General features: G+C 42.9%; 1 protein-coding gene across 1 annotated transcript in view; it reads left to right on the forward strand.

Moving 5' to 3' along the window:
* The window catches only part of LOC138415852 (voltage-dependent R-type calcium channel subunit alpha-1E), a 305,764-nt gene that overhangs the window by 145,686 nt on the left and 145,660 nt on the right, over positions 1-14,418 (forward strand). The window contains exon 6 of the mRNA XM_069544395.1: positions 211-314. Within this exon, the coding sequence (XP_069400496.1) occupies positions 211-314 (104 nt within the window). The remainder of the gene's footprint in view (positions 1-210; positions 315-14,418) is intronic.

Genomic DNA, 14,418 nt, shown 5'->3' on the forward strand with positions numbered 1-14,418 from the left:
CAGGGTGACATGGTGCCCTGCACAGTATACATGGGAGAATGAGTTAATCTACAATCACATCAAATCGGGAGTGAAGCAATGCAACGTTTATCTGCTTTGCACTGTGCTTGTTGCATAACCCTACATGTGAAGCTGCAGGAATGGAGGCCTTCACCTGGCAGATGGTTTTGATGAAGTATAATACTGAAGGACCATTTTTCTTTCTTTCAGACCAATGATGCCTTAGGAGCCACCTGGAATTGGCTGTACTTCATCCCCCTCATCATCATTGGATCCTTTTTTGTTCTCAACCTCGTCCTGGGAGTGCTTTCTGGGTAAGCCAGATGTTTCTCTCTTCTCTTCTTTCTGACTGTAAACTAATGCTCTGGACTTCTTGCAAATTCGTTCATGCAACCCTCATTTACTGAGCAGCCCCTTTGGGCCAAAAGCTGCCCCAGATGCTTGGAGTACAGTCGTTTTAATCATCTTTAATATTCTTAGGAATTAAAAATCTTAAATTGTTACAACATTGAACATGATATGTAGTGAGAGTCCATTTATCCATCCTTTCATTCCATCATTCAAGAGAGACCATTTTTGTCAAATGCTGTGCTGATTGTTAGGCATATAATGTTTAATAAGATGCAGGCTTTATCCTCAAAAGGTTGTTACTCTATCTTGTGTTGGACATCAAATTTCATATTTGTGGCATGAATTACTGTACATCAGTTAACAAACATTCAGTGTTCAATGCCATGATAAGCATTACAAGGAGCACATAAAGTTTAAGGCATAGTTTTTGCCCTTAAAAAACTTATGTTTTGCTGAAAAGACAATACCAACACTTGAAACAGTTACGGAGCAGGACTTTGTTTACTGGCTAATATAAGATATAGTTCATTTGTCTGGGGAAGGGACAAATCTATATAGTCTGAAGTTATCAGGAATGGTTTCATAAAGGATTGGGATTTTGCTTTGGATGCAAAATATATAATAGATTAAAATAGAATACATGGGAGTGAATATTCCAGAGAGGGGAGCACCACCCCATAAGCCAACATGAAAAAATGGAATTTGTTATGGAGAGTGAGAAGACTATGATGTGACTTAATTTAACCTGAGTGGAAATTTCACTTTGGGAATTGAAAGGAGAAAATAGAAGGGCAAAAACAGGGTCAAAGAGGGTCTTCTATTTTCTGAGCAAAACCAAACATAATTTCTTGTCTGAATGGCAAACGTTCTTGAAATGGAAATTTATATAAAGTGATGCTTCTGTTTAAGCATGGTGGATTGAACCAAGTTGGCTATCTCTTGTACATCCACAAACAGGAAATAAATTTTGAGAAGGACACAGTGACAGAGAGAATAGGAGAGGGTATGAAAACAAATGAGAGCTGCCAACAAAATGTTTGAAGAAGGAGAGTAAATGATAACTAATCTAGTGGCATGAAAGCTGAGGCTCCATTAACTACAATGAGGAATGCCAATAAAAAAAATGAGAGCCAAGAAAGGGTCAGGAATTGAAGCATCATGTAAAGCTGGGTTATGAGGGATGTTAAAACAAGATTTTTCATAAATCCTTGTAAGGAACATTTAGATACATCCTCCCCTCAACCAAACAATGTTCACAGGTGCTTGCCCCAACCAACCCCACGCCACCCTAGTTAGAAGATTTCCTCTCTGTCAAGGATGAATCAGAAAAGCTTGGATTTGTGGACACACAGGAGATGACCAACTTGGTTCAATCTACCATGTTTAAACAGAGTTTAATATTAGAATGGGGTTGATCTCTTGTAGTGAAAACAGGAGTATTATATGAAAGTCCACAAACTGGATGTCATGTTTCCAGCCCAGTTCTGCTGCTTGGCTCTCAGAACTGTAGCAGTCTGGGGAAGGAAGGGGAGAGGGTTTCACAGCAGCCCTCTATGGAAAACCATCCATCTGAAGAGAAAAGACCTCTGTATCCTGATATTTGACAGTGAGCAGAAAAATGGTCTGACCCATCACTTTTGGTGAGGTTCACTTACTAGTTTCCTTTGGCCACCCCAACAATTATCACCAACCAGGCAGTTTAAAAGTGTGAGAATTGTCTCATAGTTCTGGAGGCTAGAGGGCCAAAATCTGGCAGGGTGATGCTACCTCCAAGGGATCTAGGGGAGAATTTCTTTCCTCCTTCTTCCAGCCTCTGTTGGCCCCAGGCATTCCTAGGCTTATGACTATATCACTCCAGTCTCTGCCTCTGTGGCTGCATTGCCTCCTGTTCTGTCTAAAATCTCCTTCTGTCTGTCTCTTATAAGGACACTTGTTGTTGGATTTAGTGTCATCTGGATGATCCAGGATGACCTCTTCATCTCAAGATCCTTAATTACATTACCTTTTTCCAAATAAGGGAGCATTCACAGATTCCAGGAATTAGGATGTGGATACATCTTTGGGAGAGGCAAGTACCAGTCACCATTACACTCCCCCCACCGCAAACCATTCTATAAGCCCCAGCCATTCATAGGAGCTTCCAACCAGCCTTTTGTACCTTGATCTTAAATATGAACAGTTAGGAGTCATCAGCATTCAAAGAAAAGGTCCAACACAAAGACAAATCAAAATAATAAATAGGTAGAAGGAGTCTGAGGGAATATGAATAATGAAGGGAGCAGAAGGTAATTGTTTTAAAGCATAATTGATATCAGCAGAGATAGAAGAGATTATCCACAAGATAGTAGATTGCTATGAAAAAGAACAGTTAGCAGTTAAGAGCATTTGGAAATTAATGTAAAATAATTAATGTAAAATTTATATTAATGTACAATGAATTAATGTAAAAAGTATAAAAATATAATAAATAGTAAATGGTAGGACTATAAAGTTGAAATCACACAGAAAGTAGAACAAAAATAAGAAAATCAAAGATTTGTTTCAACATTGAACTAATAAAAATTCCATGAAGAAAACAAGGAAATGGATAGAAAAAAATTAAGAAAGAAAAATAAGAAAAATGTTCTTAGAACTAGTAAACTCACATTGCCAACTTTAAAAGATCTGTTGATACATGTGCAAAGATATTCTTTATAACATTAGGTTTTTATAGTGCAGACTTAGCAAAAATCTGGGTACCCATAACTAACAGAGCAGTTGGCTATCTCTTGGATGTAGGCCATGACATATTATGTGGCAGTTAGGAGCAACAAAGACCATGTACACATTGAAAGCAGAGTTTAGTGAAAACGAGATGGAAACAGTATAGTATCATACACATAAATAAAAAAATGTACACAGTTTGTAAAAATTCATTAAAATGTATACACTGAATATAGAGTAACAGTTATTTATATGGCAAGGAAATGGAGGTGGGTATGGAGATAACTGAGAACAGATGAATTAATAAGAAAAATGCCCACTGACAACTCAACACAATGAAAGAGAAAAGACCACACCAAGATAAATCATGACATTTCAGAGTATCTGAGTAAGATAATATTCTGTAAGCTTCTGGTGATTATTAAGGGCATGAATTTTATCCATACAGAATGTGGAGTTAGAATGGCTTTGGACTTCTCAATGATATTGAAAGTTAGGAACCAATAGGAAACCTCCTAAAACTTTCTGAAGGAAAAAAATTTCCAAGATAGAATTCCATACCTAGTGAAACTAGCAATTATTTGTGAGGATGAAATTGCAATATTTTGAGACACTCTTTCTGAAGAAACTCCTGGAGAATGCGAGTCACTAAAAATAAGGAATTCATTGAGGAAGGATAAGGACATGCAACTTATGGAAAAAAGAGATTAATTAGAGAGGAAGACAGTTTTCCAGGATGATGAGGAAGGGACGTCTAGGATGCTAACTGTCCGACAGTCTAGGGAACACCAAGTTCAGACTTGAGTAGAATGACAGAAGGCTGTAGAAATGATATCTCTAAGAAAAAATGGAATTAATAATTCCCAATGTGTATTAGTATAGTTAGAAGAGTTTAATGTTTTTTCCAAAACTATATATATGTGAATATATAGATATTTGTATATATTAGCACACATATACATCAGTCTAAGCAATGAATTCCACAGAATACAGAAGTGTTATCACCAAAGGAATACAAGCAAAGTAGGTACTCCATACAGCTCAACTGTCAGTCAGATGTGCATTGTTGACACTGGATTTTGAGACAGCCCCTATGGTGCCTTGAGAGCATAGGAGAGAATAAGTAGGGGGAGGAGAAGGGAATGCCAGAAACTAAAATCTTAAGTTCCACAGTGGGAAAGTGCTTAAGCAATACCTAAAACTGAAAGATTAAGAAATAGCAGTTGTATAAGTATAATATTTAGAAAATTGGAAATGAGTACTAGAAGAAGCAGGTAAAAGAATTACAAGTGGTTGCCTATGGGGAGTCAGATTCAGGGGTGAGAAAGGGTGAGGCTGTGGACTGCTGTTTTTTTACTATAAGCTTTAAAAAATATTTGACCTTAAAGCCCAACATGCATAACTTTGAGAAAAATAGAAATTAAACTTTATAATGATTGCACACACCCACGAAATATAGGACAAAAGGTGTGTATAAGACATTGACCTGAGAAAGAGACCAATCTCTCTTCCACAGGAAGAGGATTGGCCTGGGGAGAGACCAGATGCAGGAAGATAAAGAGAAAACTCTGATGTATTAGTCCCCTCTGTAGTACTAAGAGCCTTGGGTGACTTGTGAAATGGTTATGAAGGAAAAACAGGAGACAGTGTGAAGGAGCTCTTGATAGTGTGTGTCTGGAGTGGAGAGTCACAGATGTAATGGGATCTCTTAAGTAGGTGCTCATTCAGTGAGCATTCATTGACATCCTTTATGCTCAATAGGTAATTGTCTCCACATACGCTGTAGCTGCAGCTCAGCTGCTCTGTTTCAATGGCTGCCCAGGATGGGTCTGACCACAGACTTCTTTTTTCTTGTCTTTCTACCGAGGGGATAATCTCCCGTTTGTATAATCTTATCTGCTACATTTTGTCCTTACTTTTTTCCTAAGTGTGTCCCTGTTTCAGTTGGAAAAATTCAAGTCAGATTCTCACTTCTGAATAACAAGTCAGTGATGTTCCAGGTAAAGTTCCAGTATGGGTTGAGAATGTGTCTTGACAGAGCTGGAAAGGGACAGGACGCTGGTGCTGAAAGATAATCCTGTGTCTGACTGTGTCCGCTCTGATGTACTAGCTCTAGTTTGGAATTGCCTCTTTGAATTCTACATATTTATCCTGGTGGGAAAGCATGGTAGGTTGGGAGAAGTGCGAGCTTTGGCATCTGACAGTCATGTTGTTCAGTTACTAAGTCGTGTCCAACTCTGCAACCCCATGGACTGCAGCATGCCAGACTTCCCTGTCCTTCACCGTCTCCCAGACTTTGCTCAAACTCATGTCCATGGAGTCGATGATGCTATCCAACCATCTCATCCTCTGTCATCTCCTTTTCCTCCTGCCCTCAATCTTTCCCAGCATCAAGGTCTTTTCCAGTGAGTTAGCTCTTTGCATCAGGTGGCCAAAGTATTGGAGCTTCAGCCTCAGTCCTTGCAATGAATATTCAGGGTTGATTTCTTTAGGGTTGACTGGTTTGATCTCCCTTGCTGTCCAAGGGATTCTCAAGAGTCATCTCCACCACTGCAGTTTGAAAGCACTGGTTCTTTGGTGCTCAGCCTTCTTTATGGTCCAACTCTCACATCCATACATGGCTACTGGAAAAATCATAGCTTTGACTCTCTGGACCTTTGTTGGCAAAGTGATGTCTCTGCTTTTAAATATGTGGTCTAGGTTTGTCATGGTTTTTTCTTCCATGGGTGAAATCCTAACCCTGCTGCTTATTAGTGTTGTGCATTTGGACAAGTTACTCTGGGCCTGCTTCCTCCCCTATGAAATGGGATAGCAATATCCCTCTCCCAGGCCGAGGCCTAGGTGTGGCATGGAGTAGCTGTCAGCTCTTACCCCTCTGATAATATTGATTCTCATTTTCTCTCACTGTTAGGTGTAGGTGGCTATCATCCAAGTAGCAGCCTATGATACTGGGCTCGAGCCCACTGTGAGACTGTGAGCTCCTCTCTGACCAGAAGGTGACCTCCTCAGGTTGGGAGATGAAACAGAAGTAGCATGGCACGTGCCTCCTTAGCACTTCTGGAAAAGGTTAGGAAGTGACAGCAGCAGCTGGGAACAGCTGGTGTGAAGAAATGCTGACATTTAAAAGAGTGTTAACAATAGGGGCCTTATGGGCTGGAGCTGGAATAGTTCTGTCCTGGTTTCTTTTTCTCCTTCTGATGCTCAACACCTATGTGGTTTCACTGGTGTGTCTGCAGATAGTTCAGCAGCAGCTAGTTCTATGTACAGGATGGTGGGGGTGTGGGTTCTCTCTCTTGCTTTGTCTGGTTCTCACCTGCCCCGGAATGGGGATATAGGTGTTCTGCTTGGAGTAAGGGGTTGGTTGGGAGTTGCATGTATAAACCAGGGAGAAGCTCTGAAGGTTTTATCTCTGGGGCATATGTTCCCCGTGACCCGCAGGCAATTTAATGTTAGGCCCCAAGGTTTCCTAAAGCAGAAATAGAGCTATGGAAGGAGGAGCCCCTGTTGGGCAAATGATAAGAGTCTGGTAAGGGAGGGCAGGTAGCCCACATGAGTGCTCATGGCCTGCCAGGTGTGAAAGCGACTGTGGCACCCATCCTAGAGGTACGGGCCTAGGTGGGTAGAGGGCTCAGAGGCATGTTTGAGAGTCTCAGTGTATTTAAACAGGAACTGTGGATAGAAGCTTTGTCGCATTTTTACTTGTCTCAGAGGAAATGGGATTTGATGAAAACCATTAGCTTAGGCTTGAAGAGAAGCAGAGCTTCCTGTCTCCATGGAAACGAACCAGAGCTGCAGAAGCATGTCCTGAGGTGCAGTCAGGGGTGACAGGGCAGAAGGCTCATGCAAACAGAAAGTGACCCTTATCCCATCACCTCTACCCTCTGCTCCCAGGCTTTCTGGAGAGAGGGAGAGAGTCTTGGGGGAGGCATCGTGCTGTCTCCAAACCAGGGCAGGGATAGCCAAGCCAGGAGCTGCTGACACAGACATATACAGAGAGCGTGTGTGTAAAGTATGGCATAGTTTTCAGAGCACCTTTGCTTCCGGGCTCTTATTTGTTCCTTGTAACAGCTATGAGCAGTAGATAGATACTCTATTTATTTACAGATGGAAAGAAGAGGGTTTAGAGGTTCTGAGCCCCAACTAGTTACTGGCAGAGGTATGGTCAGAGGTTGTAATTTCCCACCTGTAGTTAGAGACTTGTCCTGATACACCTACACCATGTGGCCCATATCCAGGAATATGGGCTCCCAACATGGCATAACTAGAGAAAGCCAGCCAATGGTTAACCTAGAATATCATCCTGACCATACAGATGTTGGTGCCAGTTCTAAGCTGTCCATACATTGATGCACATACTTATTCACACACACTAGTCTTCACACACACAATGTGACCTGGTACATAGAAAGTCCCTTGTATGTACAAAGTCCCTTGGACTGCAAGGAGATCCAACCAATCAATCCTAAAGGAAATCGGTCCTGAATATTCATTGGAAAAACTGATGCTAAAGATGAAACTCCAATACTTTGGCCACCTGATGCAAAGAACTGACTCACTCCCAGACTCCGATGCTGGGAAAGATTGAAGGCAGGAGGAGAAGAGGGTGCAGAGGATGAGATGGTTGGATGACATCACCAGTGCGATGGACATGAGTTTGAGTAGGCTCCAGTAGTTGGTGATGGTCAGGGAAGCCTGGCGTGCTGCAGTCCATGGGGTCACAAAGAGCTGGACACGGCTGAGAGACTGAACTGGCTGACATATAAGACAGAAGATGCTAAGACCCACTGTCCAGGTTCTTTTACCCTCAGGTCTGGTGGGAAGTGGTGGACTCTGTATAAGAGGAGGGATTCTTCTGGTCGCATCTCTTGAGTGAGTGGAGTGGCTCTTGTTTCTGGCGAGATAACTGTCACTAGATAACTGGTGAAGTTTGTCTTGCCACCAACTCATTTGCTGGATAGCTTTGACAAGTTCAGGACAATTAAACAAAAGCTGATTGTATGGCTACTATGCTTAAGGACACTGTCCTAGACACTGAGGGTTAAAGTGAAGTGAAGTTGCTCAACCATGTCCAAGTCTTCGCAACCCCATGGACTATAGTCTACCAGGCTCCTCGGTTCGTGGGATTTTCCAGGCAAGAATACTGGAGTGCGTTGCCATTTCCTTCTCCAGAAGGAAATCTCAGACACTTAAGATGAATAAAATAAAAAGATTGTAGATTAGTTAAGGAAATCATTCAAAATTACGTGTAATGGTGTCTAAATTCATTAGATCCAGAATTCTGGCCCTATCAAAAGTTTGATTCATATGTCATATATTTTGGGCACCTACTATCTTGCGAGGCATTGTTGAGTGTACAAACGTGAATAGGACCTAGGTCCTATCCACAAGAAAGAGGCTAAAGAATGTATCTTCAGTATTAAACCTTGGATCTCCTGAGTCACCTGCCATTGCTTCTCTCTGCATGTTAGGAGTTGGCACCGAAATATTTCTCAGGCCTGACTTGAGATAGGAATAGCTGGTGGTCTTAGGAAGTTATTCTTGTCCAGCTCAGTGGTCCAGAGGAGCACACAACTGCTCATCTGTGGAGTTGGTGGGTATTAGTTTGGCCTGTGTGTCATGTCCAGAGGCAAGCTGACATCAAAGGAGACTGGCTAAGATGCACCTGTGCATGAACCACAAGGTAATTCTCCTTCCAGGATTCTGACCCTGGAATCACTGGGAGAAACTCAGCAGGCAGTTCCTGGGTGCTTGCTCCACGTCTCTTGCTGCTCAGGGCTGGGAATGAGATCAGAGAGGGACAGAGAGCTGCTGTCCTCAAGGAGCTTGTAGTCTATGTAGAGAGATAGCATAGGGTGAATATTTATATTTGATGGGGGCCAGGATCAGGCAGGGCCCCTTGAAGAAGGTGAGACTAACACACTCTTTGAAGATTGAGTAATGGCCAGCCAGAAGAAGGGAGAAGAGCTTTCCATCAGGTTGGCTGCCAGGAACATGTAAGAGGCTGTTCTGAGACTCTATAGTGAAGGGGGGGATGTAGAGGAGGTGAAACTAGAGCCGAGAGGCTCATTGTGAAGGGCTCCTCCTATGGGCTAAGCTAAACCTGAGTTCCGACCTGACCCCTGGAGCTCATGATGCAGGGTTGGTTCTCAAGCTTTAGGCAAGGAGGACAACCAGTTTGCATTTGAAGGTGAGTGCCCTGGAGGAGTGAGATTGGAGACCAAGAGGCATCTCTGGAGTGACAAGGGAAGAAAGAAGCAGTGAAACAGTGAGGCAGCAGAGAGTGCAGTGGGGTAGTGCTGGAGATGTGGAGCAGATCCAGGAGATGGTGGTGGGATGGGATCTGCGTGACTTGGTGACTGTATGAGTGTGTCTGAGTGTACTGGGGGAAAAAATCAGAGGGAAGTCTCTTGGACTGCTTCTAGTATCTTCTTCTTTTTTTGATTGTACTTGGGTCTTCGCTGCTGCGTGGGCTTTTGTCTCATTGTGGTGAGCTGGGGCTACTCTGGTTGCAGTGTGCGGGCTCCTCATCGCAATGGCCTCTGTGATGGCCTCTCTTGTTGCAGGGCACAGGCTCTAGGACAATCCAGCGCAGTAGTTGTGCCACGTGGGCCCTGTAGCTGCAGCTCCCAGGCTCTAGCGCACAGGCTTAATAGTTATGGTGCCTGGGTTTGATGTTCCTTGGCATGTGGGATGTTCCCAGATCAGGAACTGAACCTGTGTTTCCTGCATTGGTAGGCTGATTCTTTACCAATGAGCCACCAGGAAAGGCCCTAGATTTCTTTCTTTTCATTTTTAAAATTTTTGGTTGAAGTATAGTTGATTTACAGTATCATGTAGTTTCAGGTGTACAGCATAGCGATTCAGTTATGTTATGTGGACACACACATACGCATAGACTTTTCCGGATTCTTTTCCCTTACAGATTATTGTATAATATTGACTCTTTCCCCCCAAACCTCTTCCTCCTATGTTCTCCCTAGCCACCTAGTGGCTCAATTCAGAACGAAAGAGACTTGTAGACAGAAAATAAACTTCAGGTTAAAATGGGAAAATAGGGGTTATGGAAGGGATAAATTAGGAGGCTAGAATTAGCATATACACACTGTGTGTGTTAGTCGCTCAGTTGTGTCCGACTCTTTGCAACCACATGGAGTGCAGCCCGCCAGGCTCCTCTTTCCATAAAATTCTCCAGGCAAGAATACTGGAGTGGGTTGCCATTTCCTTCTCCAAACATATACACACTACTCTGTGTAAAATAGATAACCAACAGGGACCTGGGGCTTCCCTCATAGCACAGTTGGTAAAGAATCTGCCTGCAATGCAGAAGATCCTGGTTCGATTCCTGGGTCGGGAAGATCCCCTGGAGAAGGTATAGGCTACCCACTCCAATATTCTTGGGCTTCCGTTGTGGCTTAGCTGGTAAAGAATCTGCCTGTAAGGTGAGAGACCTGGGTTCAGTCTCTGGGTTGGGAAGATCCCCTGGAGAAGGGAAAGGCTACCCATTCCAGTATTCTGGCCTGGAGAATTCCATGGGGTCGCAAAGAGTCGCACATGACTGAGCTACTTTTACTTTCAACAGGGACGTACTGGATAGTGCAGGGCACTATGTATCCTCTGCTGAGTTGCACACTAGTGCTTTATACACAGTATAAAGTATACTGTGTATACTTTGGGTACAGTATAAAGTATTAGAGGTTGTGGAAAGAATCTGCATTTTCCCAAGACGCTGTTTTATGTATCAATTGTCAGAGTCATATCTTTCAGTGTGATAAAAATTACTTGAGGCAAAAGGGACTATAAGTGTGGTTTATTCCTGCTGTTCATATTATAACTGGGAAAACCAGACCAGAGAGTGAAGCAGCTTCCTCAAGTCATACGCAGCTATTTAGGGATAGATGTTGACTAGAACCTAGTCCTCTGGCTCCCTGTTCAGAGTACTTATCTCCTCTGCACAAGGGGGATTGCTTAGTAGGAACGTGCAGACTCTGTACGGTGTACATGGGCTTGAATCTCGCATCCATCACTTGTCATCTGCGTGACCTTAGGCAAGTAGCTGCACATTTTTATACCCTCAGTTACCCAATTGCAAACGAGGACTTTAGAATCCACCATACTGGATTGTTGGGGAAACTAAACCTGATCATTCATGCTAAGTGTTTAGTACCTGGGAGCTAGTAACTATTTAATCAGTGTTAGCTCTGTGTGGCAGAATTCTTCCCTCCAGATCTTGGTTTATACCTCAGTAGCTGGGACTGGGAAAGAGTCATTTTTACTTATCTGGTTGCCCTATTGAGCATGAACTTGGATGTTTTCAGATGTCACTGGTAGGCCTGACCATCCTCCGCAGCCTGTTCCCTGGAGGAAACAGTAATGACAGACCACTGTGTTACACCTCTGTGCCTCCACACATGGCCGTCGCCTTGAACTCTATACTTCTTGGAGTTTCTTAGCCATGCTCTCTCCTCCTGTGGTCAGGAATGAGCCCTGCCCTGTTAGCTTTTCTTGTCAAATTCCTGTTCCTCCCTCAGGGCCTATTTCAGCTTTGACTTCCTTCATGAGATCCTTCTAGATCCATACCCCTACTCCCATTCTGCAGTTTGGACTAAAATCTTTCTTCCATATTCTCCTGTCACACTATGCTTCTGTCCGTTAGAACCTGCTACTCATTATGTGCTGTGCTGTGCTTAGTTGCTCAGTCATGTCCAACTCTTTGCGACCCCACGGACTGTAGCCCGCCAGGCTCCTCTGTCCATGGGGATTCTCCAGGCAAGAATACTGGAGTGGGTTGCCATGCCCTCCTCCAGGGGATCTTCCCAACCCAGGGAATTGAACCCAGGTCTCTCGCGTTGCAGGTGGATTCTTTACCGAGTGAACCACCAGGGAAGCATTACTCATCATAAGGTTATGCAATTTTGTTATGTCATTTAATAATAATAATGCTAAAGAAAAGAGTTAACTTTTATTGAAAGTTTGTTATCTTCTTGGTATTCTGTTGAATATTTTGACTGATTTTATAACAGCCTCATGAATAAGTCACTGTTGCTAGCCCATGTTACAATAAATGAGGAAAGGGAGGCTGAGAGAGTTTGAGAGTCTTGTCTAAGACCGCACAGTTGACAAGGGCCCGAGCCCGCCTGTGTCCTGCTCAGGGTGCACTGTCCTCCTTGTATTGGAGTGCTGAATGTCTTGTCACCTGTCAGATTTTGTTCCTAGTGCTGGAGATGACTTTCCACATAGCTGGACCTCTCTTAACATCTCAGTGCCCTGCTCTTGTGCTCCATACATAACTGCCGAATTGAAGGGAAACCCAGTAATACCAGGCCCCTCTTAGGGGATTCCTTACCCCATTGTGACCTTCTAGAGAATAATATTGCAGAGGACTAAGGAAGAGACTGGTAGGATCTTAAAACTCTGGAGCATAATCGCTTGCACGGGAGATCCCTGCAGAAGCTCCAAAGAGCTGTTTACTTTGCAGAGGTGTTACAGACATGAAATTGTCACATGTTGAACATTTTTTCTTTTTGATTTTTTTTTCTTTTAGCTATTTTCTCATGTCCTTTGCCCATTTTCCTCTAGCCATATTTATTTTTTCAAACGAACGTAAAAGGTCTATTTGTATAGAGAGGAAAATAATCCATTTATATCATATGTGGCAAATATTTAGGGAACAGTCACTTAAGGATAAAGCTGTCATCCTAATGGGAATTGTGGGCAGCTAACTGTTGGAAACGCAAAAGACTAAAGTAGTTGTTCTTTTTCTCTCTTTCTCGCTTTCTTTTCTTTTCTTTTCTTTTTTTTACTGTAGAGCACTTCATTTGGAAAGCATTTCATGTGTATTCATTTGTTTAGCTCTCATAGCAATCCTCGGGAGTGGGTTGTTAAATTACAAATAAGGAGCTTGGAGCTCAAAGGTGAACAGGCAACATGCTCTATGTCATAAACCTAAGGGAGTGGTGTTCTGACCCTTAGTCCACTGTTCTGGTTTCAAACAGCACTGTTTCCCATATGGAGTTGGGTGCTTGCAGTGAAATCTTTGCTGCTCAGCTTCTATTCAGAGCAGAGACATGCGATTTATGTATACACTCTAACACAACAAAATGCTCTTCTGAATTTAGTTATTAGGGCAGCGAATATTTACGGAGCCCTTACCCTGTACCACTGTCCTAGATGGAATTGAAAAATCCTGTCCCTCATGGAGCTTGTATTCCCATGTTGCACATGTAATCTTTATTTTTTAGAATATTACCCCCCCCATTCCAAGTTGTACTGTTAGGAAGAAGTGTGTGTGTGTGTGTGTGTGTGTGTGTGTGTATTAGTTGCTCAGTTGTGTCTGACTCTTTGCAACCCCAAGAACTTTAGCACGCCAGGCTTTTCCATCCGTGGGATTCTCTAGGCGAGATTTCTAGAGTGGATTACCACTGCTTTCTTCAGAAGATCTTCCTGACTTGGGGATTGAACCCTGGTCTCTTGCATTGCAAACAGATTCTTTACCATTTGAGCTACAAGGAAGAAGTATGATCGGTACTAATACCCTGAAATTGCCTTTGTCGATCAATTTGTGGATTGAGATTGTGACTGTGAGATGTAATGCTTTGGAAAGAAGACTCCAGGTCTCTTTCATTGTTTAAAATTCAGTTCCATCTCAAAAATCAAGCTCTAATGCGCTCTGTTATTTATCCGAACAAGCAGAGAATATACTAGAATCGATAGTTCTAGGGACCTGGGCCAAGATGGGAGGGTCATTGTCTGAAGATGTGTGATGAGGATAGAGTGGTGAAGTCATATCTTGTGGAAGCGAGTAATCATATCTAAAAAGGTCAGCTCCAAGAGGCAGGGTCAAAGTGGTAAGGGAAAAGAAATAGAGAAATCGGTGAGGAGGACAGTCAAGATAAATCATCAAAGCAAGGCACTGTTTTACATGGACTCATCCTTATAGAGAAATTTGAACAGTTAGACTGGGAATTCATTACGTACCTTTTTGGTGATAAAAACTACAGCTAAATGTGAAAATGATTCCACTCTCTGTTGAAAGATTTTTCATGCATGAAATCCTTGGTTGGCCACATTCTTAGCTGATGAAACAAAACTTACCTCCTCTCAGTCAGTCAGTCAGTTCAGTCACTCAGTTGTGTCCAACTCTTTGCAACCCCATGAATCGCAGCACAGCAGGCCTCCCTGTCCATCACCAACTCCCGGAGTTCACTCAGACTCACGTCCATCGAGTCAGTGATGCCATCCAGCCATCTCATCCTCGGTCGTCCCCTCCTCCTCCTGCCCCCAATCCCTCCCAGGATCAGAGTCTTTTCCAATGAGTCAACTCTTTGCATGAGGTGGTCAAAGTATTATTTCAGCTTTAGCATCAGT

Source organism: Ovis canadensis, chromosome 12 (genome assembly GCF_042477335.2).
Source record: "Ovis canadensis isolate MfBH-ARS-UI-01 breed Bighorn chromosome 12, ARS-UI_OviCan_v2, whole genome shotgun sequence".
NCBI classification, from domain to species: Eukaryota; Metazoa; Chordata; class Mammalia; order Artiodactyla; family Bovidae; genus Ovis; species Ovis canadensis.